The 18,846-nt window shown below is 35.3% G+C and overlaps 2 protein-coding genes across 13 annotated transcripts in view; one reads left to right on the top strand and one right to left on the bottom strand.

The window, feature by feature from the left end:
• DYTN (dystrotelin) overlaps window positions 1-18,846 on the bottom strand; it is a 129,404-nt gene that overhangs the window by 53,131 nt on the left and 57,427 nt on the right. Inside the window, exon 15 of one of the 7 annotated variants that reach the window (XM_014880340.2) lies at window positions 11,648-11,911. The exons of the other annotated variants lie outside the window; for them this stretch is intronic. The gene's annotated coding sequence lies outside the window, so the exon portion shown is untranslated. Of the gene's footprint in view, window positions 1-11,647; window positions 11,912-18,846 lie in introns of those variants that run through there. 7 annotated transcript variants of the gene reach the window in all.
• Window positions 1-18,846, top strand: part of ADAM23 (ADAM metallopeptidase domain 23) — a 73,779-nt gene that overhangs the window by 40,703 nt on the left and 14,230 nt on the right. For all 6 annotated transcript variants that reach the window (XM_088167875.1, XM_088167878.1, XM_014880253.2 and 3 more), the window contains exons 13-24: window positions 434-524; window positions 2,117-2,165; window positions 3,684-3,783; window positions 6,656-6,727; window positions 7,475-7,561; window positions 7,716-7,796; window positions 9,710-9,760; window positions 10,239-10,302; window positions 11,554-11,659; window positions 13,118-13,237; window positions 14,182-14,350; window positions 16,156-16,267. In XM_088167875.1, the coding sequence (XP_088024001.1) occupies window positions 434-524; window positions 2,117-2,165; window positions 3,684-3,783; window positions 6,656-6,727; window positions 7,475-7,561; window positions 7,716-7,796; window positions 9,710-9,760; window positions 10,239-10,302; window positions 11,554-11,659; window positions 13,118-13,237; window positions 14,182-14,350; window positions 16,156-16,267 (1,102 nt within the window). The remainder of the gene's footprint in view (window positions 1-433; window positions 525-2,116; window positions 2,166-3,683; window positions 3,784-6,655; window positions 6,728-7,474; window positions 7,562-7,715; window positions 7,797-9,709; window positions 9,761-10,238; window positions 10,303-11,553; window positions 11,660-13,117; window positions 13,238-14,181; window positions 14,351-16,155; window positions 16,268-18,846) is intronic.

Here is an 18,846-nt window from a genome sequence, read left to right as displayed (position 1 = left end):
TTTTGAGGTACTAATGGCACATAATTCTTCCTGAAATTTTTTAACATTGAAATTAGAACACAAAATGTTCCTGTGTATTGATTTTTTACTATTGTTATTTTTTCCCTCAGTGCAGTGTTAAATTGATAATGAAATTTTCCTTTTTTTAACATGGATTAAATCCTACTACTACAGAACTGTATTGCATATATATCAAATAGACTTCTTTCTTTAGATTAACCAGTGGAGAGAGATTGCCTAAGATTAGGAGAGGAATATTTTATCTGTTATGTACTTTATTGAGTTTATTTTCCTTATATGCACACAGAATTGTGATTGCACTGAATTATTGAAGTAGTAGGTATGTGATCAGCCAGAATGAGCCAGTGTAGTGTTCATTGCAATAACTAATGGGTTTTTGTTTTTTTATAACTGTGCTCCTCTTGGAATGCAGTATGGCGTCACTTTGCCCATGGCACAGGAACTTGCACAGAGTCTTGCTCAGAATCTTGGAATACAATGGGAGCCAGCTACCAGGAAACCGAGTATGTACATGGAGTCTTTTGTCTTCCTTAGCTAAATAAATAAACACTTCCTTTATTGTGTTTGAAAGGAATGCCAGATTGCTGTGACTGTAGAACAAGAATTGCTGCTTTTGGAAATACATGTAGTGAAATTTCAGCTTCATCTAAATAAAAGCCACCAGTTCAGTGACACTTTGCATGACCTCAGTGATGTCCTGTGTCAAGAGGTTTGATTCATAACCGATATTCAAAGGTATATTGGCAAAAACACCATTAATTTAATTTAGAACTCATTTTCTATCATAATGAAGTATGTAAATCCAATAGAACAATCACTGACTTCTTAAAATGCAAAAATACCTGATTTACAATTGAAGAAGATGTAAGGAGTTGTAACCTAGTCCAGTGTGAGATTTGCTCAATTTTTACTCTTGCTGCTTCACAGCCAGACCACATTTGTGTGGCCTTAACACGTGTAGAGTGTTGGTACAGAAGCTGCTGCAAAGCCCTTTTCAGGGCTAAAGAAAATTGTTTGTTTTTTCACTTGCATTTTGTAAGCAGTTTGGCTACCTTTTCTCTTTGTTTCCTCTTTAAAAATATGAATCATAATGTTGACTTTTTTGTGGAATCACTTAAAAAATCTGTGAATTAGGAAACCATGGTTAGGAATATTGTTTTGTAAAGCATTGCTTTTGAATTGTCTAAACTAGCAAGTTGCTAAACTATTTTCTATATCGTTGTATTTTGGTAAAACAGAGTTCATACAATTTGGAAATGAGAATATTTTTTAACTGAAAGAGAATTTTGATATGATAGCTTAGTGTCCTTATTTGGATGTGCTTTGTAGAGAAAGATTAATGAAAGACCTGGGGAGAGTAGTAATAACCATATAAATCATCTCTGAATGTTTTCCATGGATAAACTCTGGATTTCCCATAGTAACTACAGTACATCTATCTTTGGTAGATCATTTTTATGGGTAGTTTGCAGCTTCTGTTTTATCAACCATAAGATGCTGATCTTTTGTTTTTATGTTATGAATTTGGTCATTGTTGACTTACATGCTGTAGCTGTAAGTAAACTGTAAATCCATTTTCATTCAACTGCTTTTTTGAATCAATGTTTGATTGGCTGATTCACATATTACTGTTAATAATTTTATGCCAAAGGGAAAAAGGCTAGCCTGTCCAGTAACAATCCTCTTTCAGGATATTCTGTGGTTTTAGGGAGGACAAAAACATTTAACATGAGAATGAACATTTAAAATCATCAGTATTATGTGTACCGCATACAACCTTGTTTTGCCTGTTTTGGGAGCATGTAGGGAAGAATCTTGCCAACTATTTTTAGCTTTGTGTACTGCCTGAAATTTTGTGTTGAGTCTTAAGAACCTGCAGATATGGTAATCTGAAAGTACCATATTTATTTAATGTATTAGTATGTCTTCAAGTGGGCTGGTTTCCTTTCTGGGGCTAGAGTTTGTACAGCCAAGCAACCATCAAATCTTTTTATAATTAGTCAAGCTCCATTTATATAGTGAGTACTTTATATTTATTGCAAACATATTTATAACTTGTCTCCTTTTCTGTTATATTTTGGTCTTGTCTGAGAAGAGTGTGACTGCACTGAATCCTGGGGTGGTTGCATCATGGAGGAAACAGGGTATGTCATAAATATCAGTAACTGAGGGCTCTGGAATGAGTTCATAGTTTACATTATAACAGAAATATTTACGCATTGGGTTTTATCCATGTGTTTTAGTACTAATAAATAAGAAACTAGAAACAGCTGGAACTCAATCCTTAGGTAAATAAATGGTCAGTGAATTCTGAAAGGGGAGCACATCTATGTGGGAGGAATTTCATTGCCCTTCACCCTCATACACTGCCAAAGATTCTTTTCTCTATACTATAAGCAATTGCTTAGAAAAGGATAACTTCTGAAATATAGGGGTTTGAGTCTTATAAATCACCTCCTGTCAGTATCTTGCTCACTGTGGAAGCTTAATTGCAAAAATCATGGAGAAAATTAGTTACAAAGGAGCTTAATTTCTTCATATGGTATTTGGAAATTGATTCTTTAGTAGAGTTACTTTGTGGCTTCCCTGTAAACTTGTAATTGTCAGCCACTGTATGAATGCAGGAGAAAATAATTTCATAAATTTGCTTCTGGAATCCAAGTTAAGGCATTGATCAGAATAGATACTGGCTTCCTTCATATGATTAACTCATCGAAGTATTGGTATTAAATGGAAGTATCAGAAGAAGAGGCTGTGGAATAAACATCTTCTGTTGAAAAAGTTAACAATAAAGAAAAGCCAGGAGTAGAGAATGGTCATGTAGAAGCTGTAAAAGGACTGACTAATGAAATGAGTGAATAATAACTAGCTGCACTTTAAAGCCTTTTCACTTAACTCTGTCAGTGGCAAGAGACATTTTTTTTCCACATGGAATAATTCAGTGGGGAAATAGCTCAGTAGCAGTGAACTGTGAAGAAAGGAATGGAGAATCTCCTTATTGCATGGTTACCCCAGTATTTAATAGTGTGACTGGATCTTGTTCCCAGATCTCAAAACATGACTAATAAACATACCAGACAATTTCTGAGTGAGAAGCTACTAATAAAGTACATTTTCAGTAGTCTGGGAAAAAGACTGAGTTAAGGAAACACGAGAGAAGTCTGTAACATCATGAACAAATGATTGCTCTTTCTAGTATAAGAACTAGGGAGACGTGAAATGAGATTAGCAAATGCGACAGAAGAAAATGGGATGAAATTGTTGTCCTACCAGTCTGTATTAAGCTGTGAAACTTCTTGCTGTAGCATCTTGTAGGTGCTAAAAACAAACCTGAGAGGATACTGGATTATGCATGCAATAGAAAGAGTGAATAGCAGCTACTATGGTAATGTGGGTTTACCTTATTAAGAAGTTTAAAAGCTACAGTTTTATATACTGTACATTCATAAAATAGAAATATAAAAAAAAGAAAAATGTTTTAAAACTTTTCTTTTGTTCTGATTTTATTGTTTGAGAATAAGACTGAATTTTCGTACTGTTGCACACAGTAGTTGTAAGAAACTGGGATTTACAGTATTTAAAGAATGTTGTGACCCCTTTGCCCCTTTCCAGTAGCTGGTGTGTTTCAAGGCATTTACTCAACTAATTCTTTGCCATTTTAGGGTATACCATTCCAGGAAATTCTCCAAATGCAGCATTGCAGAATACAAAGAATTTTTACTTCGTGGGGGAGGTGCCTGTCTTTTTAACAGGCCAACAAAGGTAATAAATAAGTTGGTAGTCAGGACATCTGCTACATATTGTAATGAAAATGTAATAATTTCACTGATATCTTGTGTTCTCAAATTTATTCAGATATCTATGTGGATATTTTCTTGAGGTTGTAATTAGCTGTTCAGCCCCATAGCATTTAAAAATAATTTTGGGAGGAGTGCAACTTGTTTTCCATAATTCTTCATACTCAAATAATGATAAATGTCACATTCAGCATAAATGCACTACTTATTATAAGCTAGAAGTAGTGCAAAATAAATCCAGAAGTGAAGTCATAGTGTATGCTCCACCTACACTCAATTCAAAGTCTCTCAGACTTTGTGTCTGAGGTTGTTAAAAAGAATGCCAGTTACCACATTAGGAAATAGAAATCCATAGCTGATTTCATATAGACAGTAGTAACTTTTGGTTGTTCTCAACATTAGCTTCATTTCATTTTAAATGTACATCTAACAAACTCTATCATTCACAGCTGTTTCCTTGTACCATTGCTTTTTTTGCCTAAAAACCTATCAAGGTCATAATTTTTTCTAAGACAATGCTAGCCTGACATCCCTCTAAAGCTGAGCAGTATAAAAATATTCCATGTGGCTCTTTTTGCCAAGTAAGAGCAATCCAAAGCATTAATATTCTATTTAATCATAGTGTCAAACTGCTGTCCTTGTAGAATTCAATACCACATGAGGCTATTAGGCTGTTCTGTTTACTGTGCTGTACCCTTTGGTGGACCATCACCTTGCACAATTAACTAAAAAAAATTTGCTTGTTCGAGTGGTTTTGAATCTTTTTTTCAGGGTAGCAATCTGCTTGTAGAATAAGAATGCAAGAATTTTTACACAAAGGAATAAGTAGGAAAATAGAAAAACACAGCTTCAGTTTTTAGTGATAGCCTATCATATAGCCTACAACTAAGTAATGTGAAGATGATGTCAATTTGACTCCATTTGACAGAATAAAAATCTGATTTATTTTGGGGAAAAGGCTCCCGGGGAGATGGTTGAATTATCTTTATATTACTTTATATATTATTATATTTATTTATATTATCTGTGCCAGTTCACAACTTTAAAGTACTTGGGGAGGAAAATAATTATACAATGTTTAGAATGCTGTTATTTGGAGGTCAGGAGGTAAGGTGGAAAATTGTGTGTTTAATCCTTAGGTAAGTAAAATAGAGTTGTTAAGCAGTCACCATGATGTCATTTTTAAAATTATATCGTGAGTAATGCTCTGACATGTATATGAGCATTAAATGGTTCCTAATTGCCATAGGAAATTAGTGTTTGCCTGCTTGTGTTCTGTTTAATTTTCTTGTTTGATAGATAAATTAATTTCAGTTTCAGAGTAAGACATCTTGCTGTTTGCACCAAAGAGTAGTAGAAACAGGAGCTTGGGGGGGAGAAAAATTAAGGTTTTTTTTAATCCTGTCAACATTACTGGTGAAGAAGAGCACTTATGGATATTTCTTCACTATTGTTTTGCTTCTGGCACCCAAAATTGTGGGTGCTATCGATTACCTGTGTGGTTTATACAACAAAAGCGGAATGTTGTATTTCTTTTTTATTAGGCATTATGTGTCACTGAAATGACACAGAGAGAGACACTCATACTTACTGATTTCGAGGAATTAAGTAGGAAAAGAAGCACTTTATTTACATTTTATGTCTATTTATAGAATTCTAACAATGACCATGGATTGGCCAATGAAGATAATACTTCCTGACCCTTAGGTCTCATCAACAGTCTATCAATTCTCTTTTCCTCCAAAGAGGAATGCAAAACATTCATTATTTACAAGAACAGAGTGTGAGAAACTGTAAAAAGAATTTGTCAACAATCAGAAGGCTGAACACAAGGGCAACAATTACGATTCCCCCTGCCTGAACCAAAACTACCAAAGAAGAATTCCATGCAACTTTATATATAATTTGTATTGTATTATATGTTGTGTTTCATATCTTGATGATTCTCCACAGCTTTACTTCCACTAAGCCCATGCAGAAAGGTTTACTCACATCTTTAACTTTTAGATTTATCTGTTCACATTTTAACTTGTTAACTTCTAACTTCTCATTTCAACCATGTTCTACTGATTGAAATATGTTTCGGCTGCTAATATTCCAATTAAATTAGAGATTCTTGATATTCTTATATGATTTTGAAGAAGAGTTATATTGAAAACAGACAAGGTTCTTGCAAAATTATTTCTGTGACAAGACTGAAAAGTATCTTTAATCAAGATTATGGTATGTGAAACCACTATAGAATCGGCATCCTGAACTGCAGAATTTGTCTGCATTGTATGTATCTGGTTTTAGGATTAGCTGTTCAGTACTATCTGCATGTGGTTGTTATAACTTACTAATAAGGCACATAGGACTTCCTTTTGTCAATATTTCTTTCTATTTATTTTTTTCATGCACAAACATTACACAGGAACAGACAGTAGCTCATTGCATAAGTAAGTGTGGGTACTGAGCAAACCCCAAGAATGATCGTGTGGACCGGTTTCTTGAAGGAATTATCAGAAAACTGGGAGTCCATGGAACAGGAATGAAGTTCAAATGTCATCCCCTTAAATATTATTGTAGTGTCTCTCTATTTATCATAGTTTTATGAGATCAGTATTCTCCTAAAGAGGACCAGCATTCCTGTGATTTAGCTATATGCCTTTCTTGTCTGAAAAATTCTGATGAGCAGCACTTGAAAACCACGCTGCCTTTCCATCACCAAGTCATGGCACCTGCATTGTTAGGGACAGCACATTTGTGTAGCATTGCAGAAATGGGCTGTGTGTGACACAGAAGTCACTTGAGACTAGTTTTATTCTTACTTTGGGGTGGGGTTTTTTCTCTTTCAGCTCTTTGAAGCCACCGAGTGTGGAAATGGCTTTGTAGAAGCAGGAGAAGAATGTGATTGCGGTTTCCGAATGGTAAGTAGAGTTATATATTACTCCACAAGTCTTTCTTACAAAGTTTATTAAGATGAATAAAGTGATTGGTAAGAGAGGGGGGAAATGTTATGGAAATGAATTTGTTTTGCCTGTTGTTTGGGAGCAATTTTGTTAAAGGGCTGTGTTAAAACATTTTTTCAAATGACAATGAGTGCAAACATAGTGTCCTCTGAACAGTTCCTGTTACACCAATGACAAGATACAGCTGTTTCCCAGCAGTTTTTGAGTTGCACTGGAGAAGTGCTTACTGCTTTGCTTTTCCTGGATAGCATATCTGGAGTGGGAGACTCCTTACTGATACTTTGGAGACTGGTGCCTGTGTTCAGACAGAACACGTGAACTGCTGTTTTCTTCTCTATTGGAGAAGAAATAATGTTTTTGCAAAAAATCTGCCCTCTAGTTTTGAGTTCTATTCTAATATTTAAATGTAATTGCACCTGAAGTTAGGTTGGGGTTTTTTTCTGCATTGAATACTATCAAACTAAGCAGCATAAATTTGGCACAGGCTTAAAAATATATGAATCCCTGTGTTGCTCTATCACTGTATGTCATTGTTTTCCCTTTAATATTTGAGTATTGCAAAGGCTTCTTCCAGCTGATAATTTCAAATCATCAGTGCTAAACTGAATCTTTTGTCTGCTGATAAATAATAGTTTGCTATTTGAAAGATTGTGAAGAAAAAAACCTTAAAATCAAAACTAAACTTTTTGCCTATTTTTTCTTCAGGAATGCTATGCAGACTGTTGTAAGAAGTGCTCTCTTTCTAACGGAGTTCATTGTAGTGATGGACCCTGCTGCAATACATCGTGTCTTGTGAGTGTTGCTGCCATATATCAATTGTTCATTTCAGTTGTCCATGGCAGTCATGTGCAGCCTGTTAAAATTCAAAGTGTGTTTTAGGTAGAAGGAAAAGGAACAGCTTATGTAGATGTACTCTTAGTGCTGAACTATATTTTTCATTTTCTAGTTTTTCCCACGAGGTTATGACTGTCGATATGCAGTGAATGAGTGTGACATTGCAGAGTTCTGCACTGGGGATTCTGGACAGGTACGTGTGCAGAAATGTTCTCTGCTTGCACTGCCGATGTTTGCACTATTTTCTGTATTCATTTAACAGGAAAATTGTATTAACAAACTTCACAGGTTTGCCAAAATGATGATGTAATAATGAAGTATAAACTATTGTAAAACTCATGAAAACAATCTAAGTGGACTCAAAAGATGACTTCTCTAGGTTTATTTGGTTTTTATAACTCTTGGGGTTTTGTGTATAATATTTGTGTCAGGCATCCTTCTTTACTCTTTACCTGGTCTATAACTTAATAAGAATACACTGCAAATGTGAATGGATTCAAAGGCAATAACACTAAGATTTTATGAAATAAAATAACTTAAGATGTAGCTGTAGAAAATTACAACTAATGGAGTATAGAAACGTAAAATCATTTAGGTTGGAAAAGACCTTTTAGATTGAGTGCAACCATTAACCCAGCACTGCCAATCCCACCACTAAACCATGTCCCTAAATGCCGCACCTACACGTCCTTTAAATACCTCCAGGGATGGTGATTTTACCTTGTCTCTGGGCAGCCTGTTCCAATGCTTGACAGCCCTTTTGGTGGAGAAGTTTTTCCTAATATTCAACCTAAACCTCTCCAGCACAACTGAAGGCCATTTCCTCTCATTCTGTCATTTGTTACCTGAGCAGAAGAGGCTCTGTGTCTCTGCAACCTCCTTTCATGGAGTTGTAGAGGGTGAGAAGGTACCCCCTGAACCTCCTCTTGTCCCGGCTAAACAACCCCAGATCCATCAATTGCTCCTTGTAAGATTTGTATAAAATGTGTTATGTTTTCTAAGAGTGTGCACATGTATGAGAATTTTAAAAGCTGTGGATCTTATGCATTTGACCTGAAAATATTTGGCTAATATACTAAAAAATATAGGAATAAACAGCAAACAAAATGTTGTTTCAATTTGAGTTTTTTAAACAGTCAACATTCTGTACATTTTCCATTTTCACAGCAACTTTGATGCTTTAGGTGATGTATACTCCTTTTCAATATTGAATGTTTATATATTTGTTTTATTTATATAAGAACTTCAAGTTTATTTAAGAACTTCATAACTGATGCAGTCATCTACTGCATCAAGTTCTTAGCTTTGAAGAAATGAGATTCAGGACAGATCACAATCTCTTTAGGCATTGGCTGTGGTTATAAATGCCAATAAATTAATAATAACTTCTTTTAATTTGATCATCTGAGACGTCAACACACAGACAAGTAGCTGTTGCCAATATTTTATCGTAAATCTTATGCTCTGTAGATGAAGCATTCTTAATTAGAGAAGAGCTTTCTCAAGCTGCCTCAGAGTATTGGCTAACATAGTCCAGTGCAGCAGCATACTCTTTCCAAATTTTTATAGGTCCCTTTTAGATGAGGAAAAACCTTAAGAATGGTTTAAAGTAAGTCCTTCCTTCAGTAGTCTCAGGCTTCTGTACCTAGTGACTTGTTTGTACCAAAGAATTTCTAGTGCCAAGGGAATGTAACCATTAACATCATTAGCCCCCCTGAAGCTCTGTAAACCATAGACTGCTAAGCTGTGACCAGGAGCTGCCTCGCTGTTGTAGTGGAACTGAAATGCATATGGTGGAAGTGTTGCAATCATGGCCCAAGTATTAGCTACTAAATATCCTCTTACTGAACACATTGGCTTTCATTTTGCCTCGTCTCCTTAATTTCCTCTTGGAATATGCAGGAAGTTAGACTTGAACCTTGTATTTCATGGCTCAAGACATTAATTTTTTCATTTCTATTTGTAGCTATAAAGATTATTGCACTAATTATGTTTTCAACCCCTTTTATATGTTGTGCAATTTTCTTAAAAGCAGGAAAATTCCATGTGATGCTCTGATGTATTATTACAGTACACATGACAAAAAAGATTCTTAATTTTTTTCAGTGTCCACCAAATCTTCATAAACAAGATGGGTATGCCTGTGATTCTAATCAGGTATGCAATGTTTTAAAATCCCTGCACATCAGCAAATGGAAATCAACCAAATACACATTCTTGTTTTGTTTTGTGTTGATTTTTTAAAATCCTGTATTCCATATTTCTTCATAAATTTTATCTTTTAAACACCAATGTTGCTTGTGCTTTATGCATTCTATGAATAGTAATAATTTCTACTTTGAGTGAAATCCACTTGGGATTTCTATGCTTTATATGTAGATATTTTATTACACTCCATGTTAATGAATTCTTTACAACTATGGAAGGGTATAAAGCAACTGCTGAAATGTCGGTATGTATTTGACACAAACTGGCTTTGGGAATCTGGGCCAAAATGTGTACTTCATCTACCCAAATTCATGGAATCTACATCCCAACATGTGTGTGAAGAATGAAAATGAGACATTTGTTGTGGGAGGGGAAGGAGATAAAGTTGTTTTCAGTTCTCATTCCTAACATGTTGTGCTTTGTTTAGGGTCGTTGCTATAATGGTGAATGCAAGACAAGAGATAATCAGTGCAAATATATCTGGGGATCTAGTAGGTTGACTTTAACTACCTTAAATGTATTTTCTTTTTAGTTCATTCCTGCCTTTGCTTTGGATTTTTCATACTTTTATTTTTTGTTCTTGTCACTCCAAGTTAAAGTTTTCTGGTCAGTAGAGTGAGTAGACAGCAGTGGGAGGATGGCTTAATTGCCAAGTGTAATTCTGCATCTGGGGTGGTATCAATGAGAGAGCTCTGGCATGATGTGGCTGCAGATCTGGGTAGGGCAGCAAATGCTATAGCAGGGAGGGGGTTGAGGATCTTTTGGGTACAGCTGAAAAACAGATGGTTTTGGGTTATTTTTAATGACAGTTCCATTATCCCATCAGTGGTTCATGCCAAAGCTGCTCCACCTTGCCTCTCCTATACTATCCTCCAAGTCAAGAAAATAAGTACATTGGTGTGAACTTAAATATGCATGGTATGGATTGAAGTCAAGAGGTGTTGAGTTAAATAGAATTGCAATTGCAATGGGCTTTGCTTGCAGCAGAGAGGGGCTGAATGTTCTCTGTAATGACTCTGAGACAATTCAGCAGAGTAGAACTACCAAGACGAGCTGTGCTCCAGCAGTTAGTGTGTTCTTGTGTAATTTTGTGTAGTGCATTTTGTGTAATTCATAACTGCCACTGAGGCCACTCTGTCTTACTATTTTATCTTCCTATATATAATTGTTGTGTTTTTCTATTTTCTTTTTTATTTTAATTCATTTATAGAAAAAACAATTGAGGTCTTCAGTAAATAATTATTGGTCTAAAGCCTATTAGTTCATAATTTTACTCCTACAAATAAGTAAAAATTACACTTTCTTCAAGTTTGGTTTCCTGAGAGCATCTGAAAAAATTGAATAAAATCAACATGGAGTTGATGTCAGAACACATGTTTATCATAAATGTCCTATATAAAATCTTCTGAAATGCACATCTGCAGTGAAAAACAACTCTATGTGCAACTATTATGAAGTGAACAAAATTAGACCACAGATGAATTTCATATGCAGAATACAGCACAGACACTGTGGAGGCTACTTTTAGAAGTTCAGAGCAAATTTTGACCATATCAGTCGCTATTTCAGTTTCACCTGTTCTCCCTTTTAGTAACTGGAAAACACCATCTGTGCACAGACACGTGTATTTAAATGGATGTTTTGTATTAAAAAATTTCAAAGAAGAGATGCAATAAATTATGCTGGTTTCAAACCTGTCGTGTTGCTAGTGGAAAGCATGTTTATTTTTTCTTCATCAACAGAGTCTTCAGGATCTGACAAATTTTGTTATGAAAAGCTTAATACAGAAGGCACAACAAAAGGAAACTGTGGAAAGGATGGAGACCGATGGATTCAGTGCAGCAAACAGTAAGTTCAGTTTGGTAGAAATTATTTGTAATTCAAATCGATTGGTAATGGTTTAATATTGTCTGCTTTTTCTACTTTTTCATGCATGTTTCAGCAGCTTGTTTTGCATTATTTTGAATCTTCTTTCCCTCATGAGGTTTGCATCTTGAAAAAGTTGCACTCTGACAAATCTATGAGTGACTCAGCAAAACACTTGTAAAGAATTCTAGATTTTCAGAAGAATATAATGTGACTTCAGTTGTTGCAGAGGAGCTGAGGAACAAGACAACAAAAAGTCACAAGTTCATAACTTAAAAACACCACAGCCTTGGCAGGGATAAATTAGGCTGGATAAATACACACACTCTGTTCACTTGTTCTGGGACTGATACCAGATTATGCTGTTTCAATTTTGTTCTAACCTTTATTTCGACCAGAGAGGACCATTAGACATTTGGATGCTGTAGAGAAAAAGCCTGATTCATTTCCATCTGATCATTGCTAGATGAATATTTGATTAAATTTACTTTTCAAATTAATGATCATTAGTAGATAGACTTAAATTTCTCCTGATTTACTTCTGTTTTGTAATTTTTCATTATGTACATACAAATTTCAGTTTGGGAATAGCATTTTCCTTCTTTGTGTATTTGATGCTTGTATAGTGGCTTTTTTATTATTAGTCCTTAGATAAGATCATAAGGAAAGGAATAGTTTAATGGATTTTTTAATATTTAAATGAGGATAGTGTGTTCTAGTGTGTATGTTAAATCCCTCATTTCAATAAAAGCTTTTCTTTATTGGTAGAGAGATGCAGGAAAATGATCTAGCTGAAGGGCTATTTAAATTTTTTTTCAGTTTTAACAAAGTCAATTTCCAGCATTCATCCAGCTGCTTCTGTGACTTAGGACAATCAGTACTGGCTGATATCCTTCTATTGAAGATACAAAATATATGTTGCATATATTATATAAAGTATACTTAAATATACGCAGATATAAAATAACATTTAAAAATCTGATTCTTTACCAAAACTTAGGTACACACATCTGCACACTAAAAATTGTTGTTATGGTTCTATTGTCCTGCAAGGGAAATAAAATACAATGAAAATTTCAAACTTGACATGAGCATATGGTGTGTAAGCTGCCAGAGAGAGGGAAAAGCAATTCAGCCTAATGTGACAAAGCTTTGTACACTTTGGCTCCTCTTACTCGTGCTGGATTGTTCTTGGAGCACAGATACATTCTGTGCTCATGTGAGCATTCACTGGTGCATTGGAATGAATGATGACTTGTCTCTGCCTCTTGCCATTGAAATAAAATAACATTTTATTTCAAGGCCTGCACTCTAAAAGTCTGTCCTGTGGCTTATGGTAATATATTTCTGTGATCAGCAGCACCATTGCCAGACTTTCTTTTTTGTAAGTTTACCTCATATTATTCCAGTAATATTTTAATTTATGTTTTCATTTTCCAGTGATGTTTTCTGTGGCTTTTTGCTCTGTACTAATCTTACTAGAGTTCCACGAGTTGGTCAAGTTCAAGGAGAAATTATTCCAAATTCTTTTTATCATCAAGGACGCATAGTGGACTGCAGGTAAAAGATAATGCAGTATTCTAACATGATTTATCTCTGCCAAACCTAATTGAATTAAGATAGACATAAATGTGAGATTCTGTAAATTTTAGGTAATTGCAGCAAAATCATTACTCTGAATGGTATTTCTTTAATTTAAAAAAATCCCAAAACCATAAAAAGCCTAATATTCCATATTTAAAGAGGGTAAATTGTGGGTTATACTCCAGAATCTTCTGCTTAAGCCTTCCAATAGCAGAACTTCACAGTCAGAGCTTAATGCTCAGCATTATGTTTTTCTGGGGACTGACAAAGACTGTATTTTGAATATAATGATTTCTGAGTATTAAATACTCAAGGAAACAGCTGTAGTGAAGTGAAGGCTGAGAGGAAGGAAACTGCAGAGTTGTGGCAGGATAGGAAGTTCAGCTATAGTTCAGTTAAAGAACAGGTAAATGAGTTTGCTACAATACTGGGTTTGTATTTTGAAGAATTGGCAACATTGCTGTCACCCTAAGAACACTCTCTTACATAGTTGGGTCCTGAGTGAATAGTGATTCTTAATTCTTCCATTATTACACTAGTGTTTTTATTTAAATCACATGGGAAGTTAATTTTTTAGTATTTTTTTTCTAGTAAGAATATTACACAGCATTTGGGGGGGGGGGGGGGGGGGAAAGAAGGAAAAAAGACAAAAGCATTGTCTGTCAGAGGCTTAAAAAACCCCAGAGCCTAAGGTGCCCTTCTCAAGTATTTAAGTCCTAATCTAGACTTATTTTTATTTTGTCAACTGGAACACATTGTCATTGCTGTGGACGGACAGAAAACTCCACAGTTTTGTTTTGCCTGAATGCTTAAATGAAAGAAAGGTGTGGGGCTTTTAGTGTCTACACTCACATGCTTTTAAAATTTTCAATGGATTCCAGTTATAATACTAATGCTATCTTAAAACTTATTTCTCCTAGTGGTGCTCATGTTCTTTTAGATGATGATACGGATTTAGGTTATGTGGAGGATGGAGCTCCATGTGGACCTCAGATGATGTGTCTGGACAAAAAGTGCCTGCCAATTCAGTCCTTGAACATAAGCAGCTGTCCCATTGGTTCCAATGGAAAAGTCTGTTCTGGTCATGGGGTGAGTCTGTACTGGAAGTGAGCAGCTCAGCTTCCCCAGCTGTCTCTGCTCTACCTCATCCTAACACCTGAAAGTCTCCCTAAGACCTTTGGATCTGAAACCACAAATGTTGGATTCAGGGGAAGACTGCCATTTTGTGATGCATAAAAATATTTTAGAAAGGAAAGCTCTCAAATTGGTTCTGTAATTATAGCCAAAGAGTTGCATTTGTTAGTAGCAAAAAAGACCTTTGACTTTAGTTATAGTAAGGACTTCTGTAATGTACTACCCATATGTCAAGCCACTTGCCATCTTCAATTAAACTTTTTCCTGCACACTAACACCTTTATAAAGTTGATCTTGTGTTCACAGATTTATAGCCCATGACTTAAATAAAGTTCCAAACTGTGAGTCCTCAGCAGAGAGGGAGTTCTTGAACAGATCCAAAGTGTATAATTTCAATTCAGGCACATTATGTTTGATTATTCTACCCATAAGTTCATCTGTCTAAGATGTTAGGTCTGTTTTAATGAACAGATCACTGTTTTAAATATTAATGAAACCTTTCCACTGTGGGATTCAGTGAGACAAACTCTTGCCTAGAGGGCTAGACTTTGTACAAGAAGGGGGTTATTTCTTCTTGTTGTCTATACTTGAATAAGAAATTGAGTATTTCAAAGTAGAGGATTAGGTTGAAAATCAAGAAGAAAATTTTAAAATTGGAAAGTATCTAGGAAATTAGAAATCATCTTGGTACTTTTTGAGAGTGACATGAAGGGTGAGTGAACTATCTTACCTATTCTGTTTTGGATTATTACAATTCCTAATTTTAAAAGGGTATTTCAGTTGATCAGACCTGCCATAAAATGTGTTTATCTTCAACTTCTTTGGTAAGATTCTTCATTGACTGCTTCTTAAAAGCAGGGCATGATAAAAGTGGAATTAAAAAACCACATGTGCTACTTAGAATCATTTGTGGGTAGGTTGTTTTCTGGGTTTTCACATTATGTTCCAGTGTCCAAAATACATTATTAGCTGTTTGCCTAATGATTGACTTAATTTCTAGTTCTATAATCAAAACTTCATTCTTTATGTTTGTTTCTTGTGTCATGCTTTTTTCCACAGTAACCTCTTCTAGCAGCACCATTCCGTGTTCTTTTTCATATGGAAAGTTTATAGCTATTAACTCTTGCTATTGATTTGGTGGTTTAGCTTTTGTCCAGTGGATAGGTTTTCCTGTATCTAATAAATATAGTGCCAATTTTAGAGTGCCAAGTCCTTTTTTAGAGGTCATTCAGGTAAATGTAAACTTAGGAAGAACTGTTCCCTCTGTTTTAGAAGCCAGACAAGCATTCCTCATTGCTTCTTAGGAAAAATGCTGACAAAACCAATGAAAATATATTGACTTTGTTCTACATGGGAGCAAGCTGTAAATGAGAGGCTGGGAAGTGTAATCATGTCTTGAACCTTTTCAAAGGCAATGTTTGTATCCCTTCTGGGCATCCAGGCTCAAAGTCCAGGTAGCTGGCTGGTGAAGCTCTAACTAGTTTAGCTAAATTGCTGTTATTTTTTACAACCTGTGCAGGTGTGTAGTGCCAGTGATGACAGAACCAGTTCTGCTTCTCCTAGCATGTGAGAATGTTAGGAGGGTTAAGGCAAACTTCCAGGTGTGTTATGTGATTCCAAACAGTGCTATTGTTGCAATATATAAATAGGTATGTTTTATACCATGAATTAAATGTCTAATTACATATTAAATAAATGCAGTGTGACATGTTAATAAAATGCAGTTAAAAACTAACTGCTGTCACTTTTTTTTTCTCCAGGTATGTAGTAATGAAGCCACTTGCATTTGTAATTTCTCCTGGGCTGGAACAGACTGCAGCATTGATGATCCTGTCAGGAGTACTGGTGGCAAGAAGGATGAAGGACCCAAGGGTTTGTGTTTTGTTTCAGTTTTTATGTTCTTTTAACTATTTATGATGTTTTTCTGTTGATACATGGTGGCAGAATTAGCATGTAAAAAACAAATAGTGTTGTACAGCTGTGTTTAGACCCAGACAGTAAAATTCTGCTTCATGTAGAGGAAGTAGCTTTTTCTACTTTGAGAATTGATGAAACTTTTCTAACATAAATTTGGGGAAGATTTCAAAAGGTAATGTTTTTTCTTTTGTCCCTTATTCTCTATTTTTTAATGATAATTTTCGTTGTGATTGGAATCTGACTTAGTGTAGCTCTTATTTTTTATATGATAATTGAATTTTTATATTTTACTAGAGCTTTTCAGTTTTCTTAGTCAACTAATTCAGAGAGCTGTGGCATAAAAAAGGGAAAAGTGGAATGTCCCTAGTAAAATCAGATTCCTTGAAATCATATTGCAATGAAAGAAAAAAGAAAATAAGATTTTTGAGAACTTAAATTATTCTTACAGTCATTGTTGCTTGTTCTTATGTACTTGGTACATATTTCAACTGCATATGAAGTACAGATACAAAGAGAAGGTGCTGAGGAAATAATCCAAAAGTTTTTTAAAAGAGGAAGGAAAATATTTGAGTTTCTCTCTGACTCCTCTGCCAAAGAATATCTTTGGATATCTTTGGACTTGTGCTGTCCAGTTTTTTTCTATGTCTTTCCTGTCATCAGGGCACTGTTCAACATCAGACTGTATTTATTCAATCTTACACATTTACAAAGTTCCCAGTTCCAGGTTCTTCTGCTCCATTTGCAAGGCAGATGGAGAAAAGAGAAGAGTTGTTCAAAAATGCAGTCCTGAGGACTCAGGCTCTAATTGATTACTCTAAAAGTACCAAGATTTTGAGAAAGGACAGGATTTTGCTATGTCCCTCTGGAATGGCTCTACATCTATCTTCTGTTACCCCTTAGCAGAATGGTTTCAGTAGACCTTTGCAAGAACTGTTTGAAGAGATCATCTTGAAACAAGCTACCCTTGTGAAGGAGGCTCTCTAGACCAGTCCAGATTTGTACAGGAATCTGTACAGGAGCTGCCTGGGCTCCCAATCCCAACACTGTTCAGTGTAGAGCTGCCTGGTTTGTACTCTGCCTTACAAGCCACTTGTCATTCCATTTCCTCTAAAGACCTTCCTGACAGTGAAATGCTGCTTAGAGAGTCTTTAAAAAAAAGAAATTATGGAGATCAGCACTACAGAGCTGTTCAGTTCTTTGTGTGTGTGGACGAGGAGAGCAGGATTTATAGCTGTGACACTGAGAGCACATGAATTTTACTTTGTTCGTTTCCAGTTCTGGTAGGTCCCTCCTCTGTGAAAAGGTCTATAGGAAGGGTAAGACAGAAGGTACACTTGCCTTTGATAAATTACTGTAAGTCAGATTAACTCATCTAGTTCAGATGGAAATATCTTTGTGAAAATTAATACATCAACGTTGAAATATTCTGGGAAAAAAGCCTTAAATGAACAGTATGTGCATGGATTTCTGCCAGCAGGTACAGGCAAAGTTTAGACTGCATTTTTCAGTGGAGTCCTCTGCAAAATGGCTGACTGTGCTTTTGATGGAAGTGACTCAATGATCTGAAAAAATGGATTATTTTTCTTATGGAGTTACAGTAATTTACTGATGTTGAATCACCTAGAAATGAATTTAGGAGACTGAACGCTGTGATCTCTTTCTGTGTGGTTATAGAGGAATTCCTTTGTGAGAAGATTTCAGAAGAGTATAGTATTAGTTTTCTTTGTTGTAATGACCCAACATACTCAAGAGTAGCTTCCATTAAGTTTTTATCCCTTATTACTCTCTATATCATATGCCAGCTTGTCTAAGACAGAAACCAAAATACTTGTTTTTCCTTAGCCATAAGGCTGAATGAAGTGAAACACTCATGATGTGAAAATTCATCTAAGAGGTTTAAGATTATTCATACCAAAACTCCAAACATTTTTCTTGCTACAATTAGTACATGTATAATTAGGGAGTATTGCTATTTATTTTTGTCTTGTGATAATTGACAATTGACTGCTATTCTGCTGCACTTTTCAGACTTTTCCATCATCCATCAAATTGCTTTTTGACTCCATTATCTATTTCAGGATAAAATAATTTGTGGCCCTTAATATGTTGCTATTAATACATGACTCTTGAATTACTCTAAACTCAGCAACCTACTGTATCCTTTACTAGCAGATGTACACAGCATTTAGCAGTTTGGGAAGACAAAGAGTTCTTGCTGTTAGTTTTTGGTTACTGCAGAAACTTTTAATTACTTTAAAGTGTGAGTTAGAAGTTTTGAAATCAGTGGGACTCCATATGCACATGAGATTCTTCTTTGCAATTTCATTTGCAGAATTCGGCCTTTATTGACTAGTGAAGTGGTGTTTGCTTATTTTAATATAGAACTTATGTCTCAAGTGTGCGTGTGTGTGTTTGTGTGTGTATATTTATGAAACAGGAAGAAAATTCCCAAAATATTTTAGAATATACTTCACTCAGCGTGGAGTCTATAAAATCTTTGTCCCTAAGTTCCCATTTGACATGGAATTCAGCTG

This window comes from Sturnus vulgaris, chromosome 7 (genome assembly GCF_052056855.1).
Source record: "Sturnus vulgaris isolate bStuVul1 chromosome 7, bStuVul1.hap1, whole genome shotgun sequence".
In the NCBI taxonomy this organism is placed as follows: domain Eukaryota; kingdom Metazoa; phylum Chordata; class Aves; order Passeriformes; family Sturnidae; genus Sturnus; species Sturnus vulgaris.
The sequence above is the reverse complement of the archived record's forward strand: the minus strand, read 5'-3'. Positions and strand labels throughout refer to the sequence as shown.